Here is a 16704-nt window from a genome sequence, read left to right on the forward strand (position 1 = left end):
ACACACACACACATCAGTCCAGGTAGGAAAAAACTGCTGAACGCTCAGGTTCAGCAAAACCTGTGTCCAAATAAAGTGGGTTGCATCACTATGCAGATTAGCTGAATAATTCAAAAACGGCTGTTAATGAAAGATTAGACCACCTCAGCAAATCCACAGCTCTGTCTACAGGGTTCAATTAAAAATGGATAAAAATCCAGTGACTTTTAAAGCAGCCATTTAAGTAGGACTGCATGCATTAATGAAAGATAAATGCTCTTGCCCTGTGTGTACACGTGCAGGGTTTCTGGAGGAATACTAAGTGTAACTATTGATTAAACTCTTTCCTGGTCCATCCTGAGAGACAAACTACATTGCATACTCCAGTCATTGCCAAGTTCGGCCAATGCAGGTTTTTAATGGATCTGGAAAGAACCCCCCTCCCTCTTTTTCGAGTGTCCAGGGAACAAAGACGAATAGCTCTTTTATTGCCCTCCTGGTAACACCTCTGTGCTCAGGTTTTCCTTTTTTTAGCCTTCCTCAATCCTTTTCCATCTTCTCTTTGATGAATTAATATCACAATGAATAGCCAAGTCTCACATCTCACCGATTGTTCCCTTTTTAATCAAATGTGATTACAAAAGGCTGCTTCTGAAAGGCGAGAAGACACACTGGGAGAGGTATAATGACTGAGTGCGTGTGTGCACACACTTTGCTCTGTTCAAATAGGCCGGCGTTCCGTGCAATTAAGTGACCCTTGACTGGACACACAACTACAGTACTTCACATTCACACACAACAATAAAAAAACCTCAGTGGGTCGTTCTGTGTTTAACATTTGGTCAGCTGTTCAGCGCATGAATGATAAAAGCACATTAAACCATAAAATAATGAATGTCTCTCGCTTAAAGAAAGCGTGCACCTTCATTAAAATGGTCCCAGCAAACACTCTGCAAAATCCCAGAGAAACAGATTTCAGTCCCATTTCTGACGCTGACTGACAAATGACTGCATTCCAGGTCAAACATGGATAAGGCTCAGTGCAGGCCGCAGTCAGTTAGTCAGGCGGAAAATTGGAAAATTTAAGCTACAGTGAGTCATTAGCTAAGTCAAATATGAAACAAAAAGCTCTGTCTCCCTGGAGAATTCTTTCTGAAGTCTAATCTCATTCAAAGGAAATGATTTCGCTTCAGTGGATTCTCGAAAATATGCTAACCTTATCATAGTTCATGCTAGCAGATAAAACTGACCATCTTCAGCAAAGTCACTTGTGCACTTTAGCAGAAAAGTCTTTTCTTTATTTTTTATTATCAGCACAGGCGCCCAACTATTTTCCCATCAACTTATCCATTTCATACCCACACCTCAGCCCGCTCCATCTCGCCTCTCTTCCCCTCTTTCTTGAACGGCAAACTCTGTAACTAATTGGATCTGGCATGGTCTGTAATGACTTTGCACTCTATGGGGAGCTTTGGGAGAAATCACCCTTCATTTCTTCTGGCATCACTCAAGTGACCACATACTGAACTCCAGTGACATACACCTCCACCGTGCATCCAAAGGGCAAAGACAGCAAAATTTACAGAATACTGCTGATCTCAGGTTCGAGGAAGTCTTATGGATACGTTGCCCCGGTGCACTTTGAGGCAGTGCAGGTGCATGCACATTTATCTTTGTATCTGTGTGGGTAAAATACAATCATAGTAGCACGGTCTCATTTTATTCGGTCAACCCTGAGTGTCTGTGCAGCTAGCCGTTTAGGTCACTAAAGCAAACACACAAGACATATTTTTCTCATCGAGCAATCAGGCAGAGAGCTGGTTCACAGCAACAGACTGAACTCAATCTAACATAAAACTCGATCTGAGAGGCTCCCTGAGTGTCAGTGAGAACACGTCACAAAAAATCTCTAGTTTGAGTACTGATCTGAGCAAAGCCGCTGTATTACTCAGACTTCTTCGTGTATAAAATTTCACAGAAGAATTCAGCTTTTCAGCTTAAGGACTCGCTCCTTGTGGAATATCTAGCAGTAATAATGTGACTATTGCAGTAGTGTAGACTCATCTGGCAGTCACTGATTAAGGATTGATGTACATGTCATTTGTTTTGTGGTAACAATATTGATGAAGAATTCCCTCATTTTTTACAAAAAATCTTGGTTTTGAATTGAAGTGCATTTTAAGAGTGAGCTCCAGCTGGCAGCTGGTAGTTACAGCAAAGTGTGCGGCTCTTTAGCGGCAAGTTAAGATACAACTTCAGGAGGGAGAAAAAATGCTTGCCAGGGAAAAGAACCGGTACAGAGGAACTTCTGACTCAACAAACCTTTTCCATCATGCCTGTTGCCTCCAGTCAAATTGGGCTGTCAGCAGCAGTGGAGTTCCAGTCTAGATGCAGCATTGCTTGGCTGTTAAGTAACTGTATGGGGCTCTGTAAAATCCAGTCAACAGGCCGGGGACAAATTTGTTTGTCACTATCAATTATACCCAAGTTAAATTCTTTTGTCAATACAAGCCTGTTTCCAGCTCAGCATGTGTCCTGTATTAAATCACCCATGCTCCCTCGGTATGGTGTACCTGCAAGGTCTTTTTTCTTACCTCTTTTTCTCTGCTTCGTATCTGCTAAGGAGACGCTGCAGACCACCACACTTGAAGCCCTGGAAGTGGGCTGCAGGGGCACCAACAGTGACAACGTCATAGAAAGCATCTGTGTAGAGAGAAAACAGATTCGACAGGATTTAAAACCATGACATGTGTAATACAGCACCTGATAAACACTGGCACTAAAGGACCCTGAGATGAGAAAAAGAAGATAAAATAAATAATAAAATATAAAAAAAGTGTTTTCAATTTTAAATATCCTTAATTTTGAGTCAGAATTTTGCAAAATATCCTCTGCAGGGATATTTCTAATAAGCCTCATATCATCAGTTAATGGTGCCTGACATGAGGATTACTTCAGTTTTTATGAATATGCCGTGCGGCTGAGCTTCAGTTTACATTAAAATCTCAAAGTTTCATGGAGAGGTTCCTGCAAGGTGCTACCTTTTGTACCCTGCACACAGTATTTTTAAGCCCAGACTGTATTCATGCTAACTAAAGAAGCACGATATTACTCTGGACTCTGCCAGTAAATTTGTTTTTAGGCACACATGTTTCAGGTTGATTCACAGTGCGTCGGCACCACTCTATCACTAGTCATCTCTCTCCAGCCATCTTTTGGTCTTGTGTAGTGCTGGTCCCACGTTGAACCAGAAGGACGGCCAATGTCACAGCGCTTCATTTCAATTTGCACACCGTCGTCAAAAGTAAATAAACACTTCACAGACGGCTAGGTGGGCGCAGAGGTGCTTACAACAGGCCTTGTTCTGAATGAGTAATGGACGAGGCTGACAATTAAACCGGAGAAAAAAAAAACAGCGAAGAGTACGGGGGGGTAGGACTGGGGTTTATGGGGGTGAATATTTTGGTGTGGCTGAGTTCCAGGTCAGTTAATGAACACCCCCGGGAAAGCAACAGTGAGCAGCTCTGACCGTAGGAAAACGCTGCCTGAAAAATTGTTGAAAATAGAAATTAATGACACAACACAGCTCCAAGTGGCGCCACAGAGATGTGAATAACGGTGAGGCCGACAGTCTCACTTCCCCCAATAACACCACAACAGACCAACAGCGGTTTGATGTGAGGGATTCGCTATTACCCACTGCTTCTTTCATTAATTATCCCTGTGCCTGGCCATGAGGCTGTCTGTCCACCACACGTTTGGCCCACTGGAGTTTTCAGATGTCCAAGTCTCCTTAATTAGTTTTCCCACAACAGAAGTACACTGAAATACAATAGTGGGTTTCAGAACATCAAGCACAATAACCAATTCATGCTTGATTTGCCTGCTCCCCCTCTCCCCATCTCCTTTTCTCAATAAATCAACAACAGAACAAACTGTTTAAGTACTGAGAGGACAGTTGTTTTCTAAAACAGGAAATCTGTTGTGGCAGTCAGGATTGGTTATAATTCATACTTAACCCATTCTACAATCCTGTTTAACAATGACAAAACATCCTTTCACTCGACCCAAATGAGTGCTGAACAATGCTTTTGCCAAGCTGAGACTTTCTGGATAGAGACATTTTGCAGTTGTCATTTTGCAGACATAAGACATTCCTAGCAAAACAGATGAATACTGTTTACTGTTCAAAGTGTTTTTCCCCCCAGTTTCTTCTTCTTGCTGGATGATAAATAGACAAAATGAAAATGAATGGCTTAGCGTTGTCGAGTAGATTGCACAGACAAGCTCACTTCAGAAAATCAAATGGAACAATAGAGCAATTGACAACAGTTTGAAATTGAGACTCGGCACCATTAAGGAGCAGGTTCCAGCGCTTCCTGAGCCTGACTGATTGCAATCATTTATTCAATGTCTTTTCCTTTTTAAATGGAGGAAACGTACACTGTAATAGTAACACATGATCGAACAAGGATGAAGAATGCAACGTTCATTTTATGTTGTTTTAGAGAGGTGCTGCTGGTCGTTTTGGAGGCTGCAGTTTGTTGTGCTGTTGGACTGTACTATATTAAACAGAGAGGCGTTTCTGCCACTCACTGACAGAAATTTTTTTTTTTTTGTCAAAAGAGCTCAGTCTGTAGTGTTTGCAAGTGAGAGACAAGTGAAGGATCACATCCTTTTTTCTGCACTCGAGACGTCGTGGTGCCTGCACTCAGAGGACAGGATCTGGGTGAACAGAGTGCTGCAGGACTGAGTTATAAAACCCGGAAACGAGTTGCGCTTCCTGTTCCCTGGTCTGGAAGTCAATGGGTTTCTTCAATAGGTTTTCGTCAGCTGCCTGAAATGAGGTCTGCGGTTAACTGAAGATTTTCACGTTTTGTTCTAAGACATAAAATACATCATTAAATAACAACATTCCTGAATTTTGAGGCTTTCACGAACAGAGGTTGTCGGGAACATTAAATATCTCCACGCCAAACATGGAAATTCATCTTCTCGATTGATCGCCTTTAAATCCTCCTTTCCAACTTTAGATTCATCAATTTATTGTAAAGTGCGCACAGTATAATGCAGTCGGAAGCTTAATGGTGGTGAAGTCATGCAACTGTGCTGTGAAGATTATCTTGCTGAATCAAATGTGAAATTATCCTAAATATCTGTTTGCAGCAGATCTTATTTTATGCAATAATCCAAAATCATTGGCTTTGGACAATGCTTACTTCATCCCTGCAGCACTCGAGAGTCTGAACTCCAGTTTGTGTTGTGCCATTTCATCAGGAAGAGCCAGACTCAACATTTTCTCAGCTCATATCAAAAACACCTTGAAGCCAATAAAAAATAGCCAAAATTCTGCATGCATTTCATTTGTGTGTGTGATCTTATGTTTGTGCATTTTTGCTTTTATTGGATAAATGATGGTTAACTGAGAGAGAGAGCAGGTGGTAAATGACACGTGCACCCCCCCTTGTGCGCCTATTTTAACATAGCAATCATGTATTTGGAAAAATATCTGTATAATATTTAAAAAATCTGCTCTTAATGTGTGTCTGCAGAGCTGCCTTTAAATACCACGCACCATTAATTTAGATTACAGAGATTTCTTAATTAACATCATGAAGCCGATGGGAGCTGTGTGTAAGTCCAGGTCCTACTGTAGTATGCGCAGTGGAGTGTACACACATAAACACATTAGCTGAAGCCTCACCGCCTGGAACTGAGTCAAGGTGTGAATTTGGCTCACAGCGGGTAATTATCACAGTGTCCATCAATCAATTGACAAACTCCTCTTAGGCTTGTTTTCTCTTGATTTTTCCCCCTTCTGCCTCGACAGTGTAAGACAGTTGCAGGCTTGTATGATGACTTGATTTTACTTATTTTATCTGTCTTCCCTGATGCCTTCACTCAAAGAACCAGAGTTTATGTCAAGGTTTGTCTCTCTTCAACCTTCCATCAATCATTGAGTGTATGGCTGAAATGGAGCCCACTCACAGACAGTGAGGCAGCCGTTAGTCGCCTTAATACACTGAGACAGTTCCAGGGCAGTAACAGGCTTCGCCAGCTACAGAGCAGCGGTGGAGGAGACAGCCAGTCTTTCTCTCCGGAGAAACGCAAAGGGCTTAATTAGTGTTTTGTCTATCTTTCTCTGGCCAAGTTAATTCTCACCTTTCAGCCTGGGCACTGACCTAGAACCACCCTGTCTGAGCCCTCTGAGTATCACAGACAGATGGAGAAGTCAGGCATAGAGAGACGACAGCGGGTGACAACCACAGCAGCCGATGGTGTCACATGAAACCACTTTTCTACGACCGCTGCTTTTTCTGCTCAGAAGTTTCAGGTCAAACAGTTATTGAACCAAGTTACTTTGAGTAGGTTTGCTTTAAGGTGGCTTTAATCAATATTTTTTTAGTAACATTGGGTGAAGTGACCATGAAAAACAATGCAACAGTGCAAAAGGAGTGACGCACCAACAGAGAATTAACACCTGAATCTGCAGCTGCCCTCAGCTTTATGGTGTTTCAGCTCAACCTTTAACCGTCTGAGCCACAACTTTATTGTTTTGGTTCACTCTCGCTGCTCACGGCCACAGCAGGCAGCTGCCTTCAGTGAAAAAGCTCCACTGTGCAACACCAGACAACACAGTTAGCAACTAGCTGGTGAATGTAGTGGAACATTTAGCAGCTGAAGAGATGAATACTTCCCTCAGGAGTCGGTAGAGACAGAGCAAAAAGAGCAAATATTTCACTGACATATTTCACTTACCAGCGGTCTCACATCATTTCCTTGATTTTTTTTTATTGATAAAGTTTATGGTCATGTGACCAGAAACACTAAATAATAGTGACTTATAATGTTGCTCAGTAACCATATCAACTTAAAAGCTATTGATATGTCAATGTTGTGTTCACAGCTTGTTTCCACTGCCCACAAACGGCCATAAACAATCAGTTACGGCAGGTTTAAGTATCAGGTATAACGACAGGTCTAACTAAAGTTTACAGCAGCAGTGTAATACCTGTTTTTCTGGGGCACGTCACCCTCATCCTCTGGGTGTGCAAGTTAATCGGGATGAACTCCAGAGATTTCTGGGCTTTGCAGCAGCTTGGCTTGAATGAACGACCTGAAAAAAAAACAGAGACACAACAAGTCTTTGTCATATAGTCATTTAACATAATGGAGCTGGTGGAGGTTTCAAAGATAAAACCATCCCTATGAAAGCCTATAAAAAGGCTGTTATAAAAAAGGCCTCACTGTCTGCTGCAGCTATGCTATGATCATTCCAACATGACTGCTTTATATGGCTTTTCCCTTTATTACCTTGTTTATGTGCTTATGAAGAGAGGGACTGAGAAACAGATTAGCCAACATTAGGCAATAAATTGGAGTGCTGTTCAAATGCTCTCTTTGATTTTCCAGTGAAAAGTAAAACCTTACAGAATTGGGTGACTTGAGATATGTTTAATGAACAGCTGAGTGACGAGAGGGAATACATAGCACTAAATTAAAATCCATTTAAATTAGAGGTTGCAGAGGCACCTGCAGTGCAAATTCAATTATACGTTGTGAGGGTGTGGAGGGTTTCACAACTTAATTTCCACAATATTCAAAGCAAAATGCTGCCAAAGAATAAATGAAATTTGATGAATGTTTTCATTTTGTCCTGTGAATGGTTGCTTCATGAGTATGCTTTCAGAATACCAAAGTTTCAATTAAAAAAAAATAAAATAAATTTCTTAAAGAAAACATAATTGTGACATAAAATGTCACAAATGACACACTATTTAAAACATCAAGATACCCAAAATTATTCTTTGTTTGGCAGTGGGTTAGGATTAAAAGCAGTCTATTTTTCAATGCCCATGCACCATCATTTAACACACATCTACGTAAATCAGATAGAAATGCATCAGTGAGAGATTTTTTACGATCAGCTGCTGATGACATCCTGTAATGTGCAGTGTGATCCTTTAAGCACAGGATTTAATGCCCTTTGCAGCCGCTACTTTGCTTATAACGTCCAATTAAAAGTTTCTGCCAAACGATGCTCTTTGTTTGTGGTTTGAAGCTAAGCTCAAAATCACAATCTGACACTCCATGTTGGCTGCTCAAATCTCACATATGCAAATAGGGTTGATGAGCCTCTTTGAGATGAGGCTAAGCTTTCAAGAACAATCATGCAACAGAGGCAATTTAGAAGTGTTGTGATGGTTACCAGTAGAGCTAAGTCACTAAAAATGGAGCTGTTTGGAACAGGTGCAGAAGACCAAACACAGGAACAAAAACTCTCACATCACCAAGTTTCATAATCTAGTTTGCCATCGCAACTTATAATTAAATCTTTTAAGACACATGACTTTGAATTTCCTATCTAAGGCATTAAGCCTGTGTTACAAAAGTGCACGTTACATGTTTTCCAGCTTGTACGCAGCAAGTTGTTTTGTTGTGAAGGTCATAGAGGACACTGATGGTACATATGGTGACCATGTCGGTGTAATTCATAAATCCAAATTGTAACGTAACGATTACTACAAATAAATGTCAGGGAGGTGAATAAATATGCAAATATATGTGTGTGAGGAAGTGCCTCTGATAGGAGATCTATTTCTATAACTAACTGATATCAGTTGGCTGTGCTGTGATCACAGAGGCCATTTAACACAACACTGTTACCATTGGTGTGACCTTGAATTTATCTGTTGATAAAGTTAAAATGCTTGGTCTTCTGTCGTCTGGCTTATAATAATATCCACCAAGTTTTTCTCTTTGCATTTCAGACATGCATTTGCTGATGTGGGAAACACATAACAACATTATTTTCAACCAGAGGAAGTGACACCAAGAGGGAACAAAAACTTTCATGAGGAGAGTTAGATCAATAAGTATAAAAAAGAAAAACAAATCTATTCTTTATTAGAACTTCACTATGATCCATTCATATTAACATAAAACAAAGGGATATTTATTATATACAGTATGCATGACTGTAGTTGTGGAGGCGACTTTTTGGTTCGATAAGATAAGAAAAAACTTTATTTATCTATCTATCTATCTATCTATCTATATATGCATTGATATATATATTAATAAATTCAGTATCTTAATACAATTATGCCACGTGAACGTATGACAGCAAAATTAATATAAGGCAGGGATTTAATTAAATACTCAAATTTCACAGACTAATCTGCTACTTCCTGTCAGGAATGATTACTTTATTATCTACAGCAACACCTTTAAGGTCAAAAGACTGAAAATTCAGCTACGAATTCCAAATATTGTGACTGGCAATATCGTAATGATACTGATTACTGAGTTACTTAACGTGTCTAATGTGGCTCAGTATGGTAGCGAGTGTGTTCCTGGTACTGTTGCTTATAATGTATGCTAATTGCACCATAATGACAAAAAAGACTGAGCAAACTTTCCAGGTCTTTTATCTGACATGTGTCATAACTCTGCCTTGTGTTGAGAGGAGCTAAACCCAGCAATACATACTCTTTTCTGTCTGTTCTTTAATTAGTCTCCAGGCAACAGACCTGTATGCACCAATCAAAACCTCAGCACTACAGAAGGTTTTTTTTCACACAGAATCTAGGTGAGAAAACCTGCTACCTGCCACAGGTTTTCAGCACCATTTGGCAGGTTGGCCAAACATGAAAACAAATCCAGTGCACCTCCATTACTGTATTTAATGCTGAAACTGCTGGCCAACTCAAGCTGAAATGTGTTACCGCAGAAACGGATAACACTTCTGACAGTGATGTGGCTTATTATTTTCAAGCACTGAAAATCAATCATGTCTTCTTCCTAAGGTAGTAACAGATTTGCTGCTACTTATCAAAGTGTGAATGTAAACAGATGCCATTTCTAACCACTGAATATACAATCTGTGCATCTGGAGGCTCAGTACAGACGCAGTCCAGGAGCTGACTGCCTGATAAACCAGACCAATATACACTGACTGTGGCCTCAAAATCTATGAAAATCGCAGTACCCATTTGTGCAATGCCATTTTTAATTAAATCTGACCCTAAATGCACTCAATATTAGGTACCAGAGAATTATTAAGACATTTGATAATCCATACAGTACTAAGTATACCTATTGGATTTGTATAAGCCAAGACATGCATGCATGAATTTGATGATTTGCTCAACAAAGATCAACAGTCTACAGTCATGAGCATGCTATGAGGCTGTACTTCACAATGCTGCTGTGCTAAATGCTAATATGAGCATGCTAATATGCCCACAGTGTTGCTGTGCTAAATGCTAATTCGCCCACAGTGACATGTGCTAACATGTTGATGTTTAGCAGGCAATACTTACCTAGTTCATCATCTTAGTTGAGCATGTTAGCCTGCTAACATTTGCTAATGACCATTAAACACAAATGAGTTTGGGTGAAGTAAATGGGCAAACTGAAATTCTGACCAGATGATGGCGCTAGATAAAATGTCAAGAGGATCGCCAAGATCTTCAGTAACTGTAGGAAATTTCACAGCAGCCAATAAAAAAATCAAAAACTCAAAAATGTCAATGTCATACGAGGATAAGAGTAAAAGTCAGTAGACTTCATCCTCTGGGGACCAAGAATATCTGTAAATTATAAGTTCCACCAAAAAATTGTTGAGATATTTCAGTCGACAGGCCAACATTACCGTCCATAGCGTGACACCACTAGTGGCTAATCCAGACTTTGACCCGTACACTGTGTGTGTGCAAATTTCTTCACCCAGATGGAATCAAACTGGTGTCCTCAGTGTACAACACGTGTCTGTGCTGAGGGGAGCTGTTTCCAAAGGCTAACATTGAAGTCAATGGCGAGGCTGTCATCCCTTCTCAGTGGGCTCTCACTGCTCTGGGGACCGGGCTAATCGAGCTAGTGACCGTTGTAGGTTAGATGAATTAGTCATATCAGATCCCCATCTGTTTGCCCAGGTGGGCTGGCTATGTGACAGAAGGGCTGGAAGCCAGCAGTACGGACTAACATCTGCCCCACTATCTCTTCTTTTAATTTTTCCTGTCATTTCTCTGCTCTTAGCCACTTTTTTTTTTGCAGTCCTTTGATTCCTTCAGAAGATGGGAAACCAATATCCTATGCTTTCAGAAATTTCTGCCTGGGTGCCTGAGGGCTAGCTCAGAAGAAAAAAGAAAACAAGATCACATACTACATACTGCGACCTGCAGTGGAAAAACAGTGGCTTGTAAGTGAGGTCTGTCAGAACAATGCAGGTCTGTTTAAGCATGTTAAGGGTTTCATCTTCATGGTCCTGTGGCGGTCATGGCACAGCGGGCTGTTTTAATCAATCCACAGTCAGATAAGTGGAGACACAGAGGAGGACTGGACACATGCTGTGTGCACAGCCACTTAGACAAGTGAGTCATGTCTGACAGTACAAAGGTTTTTTTTTCACTTTCATCCAATTTATGTCTAACATTTTGGCCGTTACTCTTGAGGGATTTTATTTACTAATGCCATGTTTCATGTAAACTGTAGTAACATGCAAAAAATCCGTGTGCACCAGGGCTGAGAATCTTTACCTGGCGGCAACAGACTGCAGAGTCTACTGTTCTAATACAGATATTAAAGAGAGAAAGTCAGATATGAGCCTTAATCTACTATACGTAGCTCTGGGCTTTAAGCTGCAGTTATCACATAAGTGGAGTTTAAGAGTGACTGACAGTTTTGTGCAGAGAAGTGCCAGCAGTATTGGAGGTCCAACAAACACCACACTAACAGGATTATGTCTGTGCCTTAAATTCACCGGCTAGTAAACAATGAAAGTCGAGATGATTAATTTATGAATGGAATACAGTTATTAGAGCATCTGAAGTGTTTGCTGAGGTCAGCTCATCATTAAAAATGGATAAAATGAAATCAGTGAGGGTGCTGAACCTGAACATGGAGACTCTGCCTCAATTTCCCAGCGGACTGCTTCTCTTCTTCCTCTCCTCATTCTATTACCTGCAGTCCCTCCAAATTTTTGTTTTTATTCTTGTTCCTACAAAACAAAACTGAATAACGGGAAACGCAAGAAAAGACTATATCTGACCCATGACATGTGCAGAGACCGCTGATTCTTCTTTTGTGCATGAAAATCCCTTTGACTCAGAATTGACCTTAAATCACACGAGCATTAGAGTCAGCCTCTAATTAATACGGCATAAATGCATAAATAATCCTCTTTAAGGACAGAAATCCTCAGAGCCACGTGAAACCTGCAAAGCCAGCTATTTTGAAAACAATTAAAAAGGTAGGAAATACTAACTCCTTTTATATTTTGCATCCTCACATCAATTTTGTATTGTTTTTTAAAGACCTATGCATTGTCATAAAATATGATATAAATGTGTGTCTAGAAGCTTAAAAGGCATCCTGGCTATATTAAGTTCTTACATGATTTAACATTTACATACAAGCTGAGAGAACGATGATGCTCAGGGATCTTTTAATTTAACGTCTCTTGTGATGAATGCCACTCAGTGCTTCTATTTACCACCAACTGTTTGATTTGAGCTAATAATCTTCACCTCGTCTGCCGACCTTCACTCTCAAACCACCTCCACACTCTTTTCGTCTCTACTGTCCACCTTTTTTTTTAAGAAATTATATTACTTCTCAATAATTAATTTGCAGCAGCTTGCCCACCCAACTTGTTTAGCAATGTCTATCATCCTGTTTAATTAATACAGGGCTGGATTAGATTGGTGCGTTGGGCGGGGGCTCCTCCATGTATTGCAGCATCTGGGCCACACAAGGGACTTGTCAGGAACCATAATGACCAAGACCACATTATCCCATATTTCCGTCGCCCTCAGAGCTCAGGCAGGCAGTGCCAAGGCTTAGCCACCGTCATCTCTTATCAGCTGGGCAAAGAAAAAGCAGCAGAAGCAAATATTTCATTACGGGGATGAGAGTAAATCAGTGAAATTAATCAGTGGCCATAATTTTCCTACGTTCACAGCAAGCTAAAATATGCATAAAAAGAGATTACGGAGAGGGAGCGAAACAAATCCAGAGCGATCGATCAGTCTATGAGATTAATGATGTCCCTTTTGTTGTTATTTTTAAGTTTTTTATTAGTAATAATTTACTGAGTTTAGATGAGGACAGAGGCAGATAACTATGGTACACCGAACATCTGTTGTTTTGTACAATAAAATGCATCTGTGTCTGCACAGCACCTACTGTACAGTACAGCATGCACACACACTGTTGGTCCTGACTGTATGTAGTACACCTTTTCATCCTGCTCTGGAGTAATGAAACTAAACACAACAAATACATCGCCTACATATTTCTAAACACATTCTGAACGGCCCATCATCAGCGGCATTCGTTGGCTTAATCACACGTCCAATGTTTCCTTGTTCTATATATCAGGGGAAAATGAGAAACAGCCTAATTACTTTCTGTGTTCACCTTAGAGCTGAGTGGATTGATTGGATTATGTAAAACATTTGGAAAGAATGTGCAAAAAATATCTGCATACTGAGTAGAAGACTGAATATTTGGAAATGAGATGCGAGACTCATGTTTTCTTTACACGTGGCTGAGATTTGTATCAGCGTTTACGAGCGCTGCAAAGGTTTCCTTCAACAAAACACAGATGAGCACGTGGGCACACGCATTTCAACTGCCCCTGATGAAACCTGTGTTGCTATGGAAACTACTTGACATAAAGTACATAAATGAAACAGCCTCTCACTGAGCTTACCTTTGACTCTAATTACCCAGAATCCATCCCTCAACTTAAAGCTGCCTTCTCCTGCTGAACTTAACCGGACAGGTGAGGGGCTGCCACAGTGTTTTGAGCTGTGATCAGATTATAATGGAATCACCACGGTGACACGTACAGTTACAGACTCACCTCAGGCTTTTAATTACTTCATTAAGTAAGGGACTACTTTCACCAACATCAATTTTTTAGACAAAAATCTTAATTCACTTCTGTAAGAGCTGGTTGATTGATAAGGGTTGCGATGCCACCTGCCAACCTAAACCACGCTTCTGTTTCTGCTTTTTCACTACACAGCAGTGTGCTGACTTTCAATCCTTTGGTGAGATCAAAAAAGTTTCTTTTCTGAACATCCAAGGACAACCCACAATGAAAAGAGAACAAAATGATTTTCATACACTGGACCAGAAAACCTCCACAATCAAATCTGAACAAAGACCAGGAAACCAAGGACACTACAAACATCTCAGCGCTCTTTCCTGACCAAGTGTGTACGTATGTTTTGAGTTAAACACCTCTGTACGTGAGCGCATGTGTGGATACAGGTGCAGTCGTACCGGTGATCTTGTCCAGTTCAGCCAAAGTCTCCTGGTAGGAGCTGATGATTCCTCCGTATCGTGTCATCACCTCTTTTCTTAAGTTGTCCCAGTGAGGAGACAGCTCCCCCAGCTCCCTCAGGTCCTGCACCCTACAGATAATACAGAAAAGATAGATCTTTAAGGACCATTGTGGTTTTAATGGATATCAAACAGATCATTAATGAAGTCCACAGTTGTTCTGTTCGGCTTCTGTGTTGAAAACATGGACATTAGACATAAAACATGTGATTTAAGGGAGAAAAGCTATTGAGGGTTATTGTAATGGTGCATCTAGTGTTGGGCCATATCCATGTTTCCCAAACTCCTTTCGAATTATCTCAATTTTCTAGTTGGGGTTTTAAAAAATGGTTAACAATCCTGGTAAAAAACACGCAGACGCTTGTACATACTGAACAGGCACACAAGCACACAGAAACATCCCGAAGCACCCTGTGCTGAGCCAGATAACACATTTCTGAACCTCAGGCTAGTAGCTGGTGCCCACTTATCCACTCTGCCCTATCAAATTCCTCCCCTGCTCCCACCATTCTTCTACCATTACTTATAAAACAGTCTTTACTGGTGTCACTGGGGCGATCGGTTGCCTCTCTTTCATCATCTGTGCCTGCAGCCTCCGGCCAAAATCATCTGTGCTCTTTCTTTAGGAAATAATAGCGGCCGTGCACGAGTGTGCGCAATGTGCATCTGTGTTTGTGTGTGCGGTTGGGGGGCTGATTTCCTACAAGGAAGTACAGCCTCTTTCATTGGTTCATCATTTGCATGTGAAAGGCAACATCAGATGGACAGATATCATTCAGAAACCAACCCTCCAGCATCCACTGGAGAGTAAATTGCAGTGATATTATAGAAATTAAAGGTTGAAGGAGGTTCAATATGGTATTCAGGATAACAAATACGCGGTCATATGCATTGCTTTCATGATAACGAGCCTAATTTTCAGTGATTATGCCTCATACATTTTGTATACTGTATGTCCTCAAATGAAAGCCTGCATGTTAAAATGCTTGTTGGTTCGACTTATTGTTAAGGCATAATTGCTTGAATGCATAATTTAGTAGTTTCTTCTTTGTTGTAGTTCAACTACTACAACAAAGCATTAGGTGCTGAAAGCCCCTCCAGAATATTTCCTGGGTTCCTCCAGGTAAGTAATTTATTTTTAGATTACTTTGAAGTATTTCAATAGAAGGCAACGATAGAAATGGAGCCAGAGAAAAAGAGCCAGAGTGAGTCAAGGTCGTACGTATAATCAAACCAACAATGTTTTAATGGCGTGGATTCAGCCAAATTACACACACACACGCACTCACACACACACACACACACACACACATACATATTTTCTCATGTATCTCTAGTGGTATCTAGCTTGCTGCACACAGTTTACCCAGGGACTATTTCTTTGTGGAAAAGTAGTTCCAAAAACAACTGTTTACAGCTGCTCTGTGAATTATCCAGAGGCTACAAACTGCACGCTGTTGTCAGAAGTTGGCAGTACCAGAGTAGAAAATGCAGAGGTCACAGCACAACTCAACAGTCTTAGTTTGTGTTAGTGCTTGGACTACTGTATCACTGCAACATAATTTGGGGTGGGACCAAAGCACGAGAGAATGAATTGATTGACTAACCCAATGCAAGGTTTATTTAAAAAAGCAGTATCAGCTGTACACAAGAGCTAGAAACAAGAATACTGATGTCAATATCTGCCTCAAAACTCCAGCAACAGTCGTGCTACAGAGAGCTGTCGATGCATCTGGGGTGAGGCAGAGCTCTGAGGAAGGGAAATATCAAAACCTGGGCAAATTAAACCAAAACTATCTGCATGGGTTGATATAACTAGAGGTATCTGAGAAAATCACCCCAGCGCAGGACACCATCAGCCAACCGTATACGTACAGCAAACGTTTGCAAACGACATGAGGAGTGAAAGCCAGGCTGCTGCGGTAAGGGCTCAGCCTTGATGCATGCGACACGCTCTACAGATGAGCTACCAGGGCACCACAGAGATGCAGTTTTACAGCTCAGCTAAAAACAACTGAACGGGCTGTAAAACAAATGGCAGATCACATACGGGACATTTGCCTCATCTCTTGCTTCTTCTTTTTAGCTCAAAACAAAAATGCAGCTGGAAACAACCTCAAGGCGGAGAGGCGCCACATGCTGGGCAACTCTGCCAACACGCTCTGCAGGTGGTTGCAAGTAAGTTATGCTTATGGCGTAGGAAGATAGACAGGAGGCTGCCTCACACAGTAAGTACAGTCCAAATTACCATGAGCAAAGGAAATGTGCAGGACTATGGATGTGATTTTGGTTATTCAAAGGAAGTATTATTTTCATTTTTGGCATATAAATGGTGCTTGAAACCATTCTTAATCACTAAGGGATTTAAAC

At 40.9% G+C, this 16704-nt stretch overlaps 1 protein-coding gene across 4 annotated transcripts in view; it reads right to left on the reverse strand.

Moving 5' to 3' along the window:
• The window catches only part of inpp4b (inositol polyphosphate-4-phosphatase type II B), a 134474-nt gene that overhangs the window by 32840 nt on the left and 84930 nt on the right, over window positions 1–16704 (reverse strand). For all 4 annotated transcript variants that reach the window (XM_041933072.1, XM_041933073.1, XM_041933075.1 and 1 more), the window contains 3 exons: window positions 14275–14405; window positions 6992–7096; window positions 2574–2682 (listed from right to left, as the gene is read on the reverse strand). In XM_041933072.1, coding sequence (XP_041789006.1) covers window positions 2574–2682; window positions 6992–7096; window positions 14275–14405 — 345 coding nt within the window. The remainder of the gene's footprint in view (window positions 1–2573; window positions 2683–6991; window positions 7097–14274; window positions 14406–16704) is intronic.

The sequence above is a fragment of the Chelmon rostratus genome, chromosome 3, assembly GCF_017976325.1.
Source record: "Chelmon rostratus isolate fCheRos1 chromosome 3, fCheRos1.pri, whole genome shotgun sequence".
Lineage (NCBI taxonomy): Eukaryota > Metazoa > Chordata > Actinopteri > Chaetodontiformes > Chaetodontidae > Chelmon > Chelmon rostratus.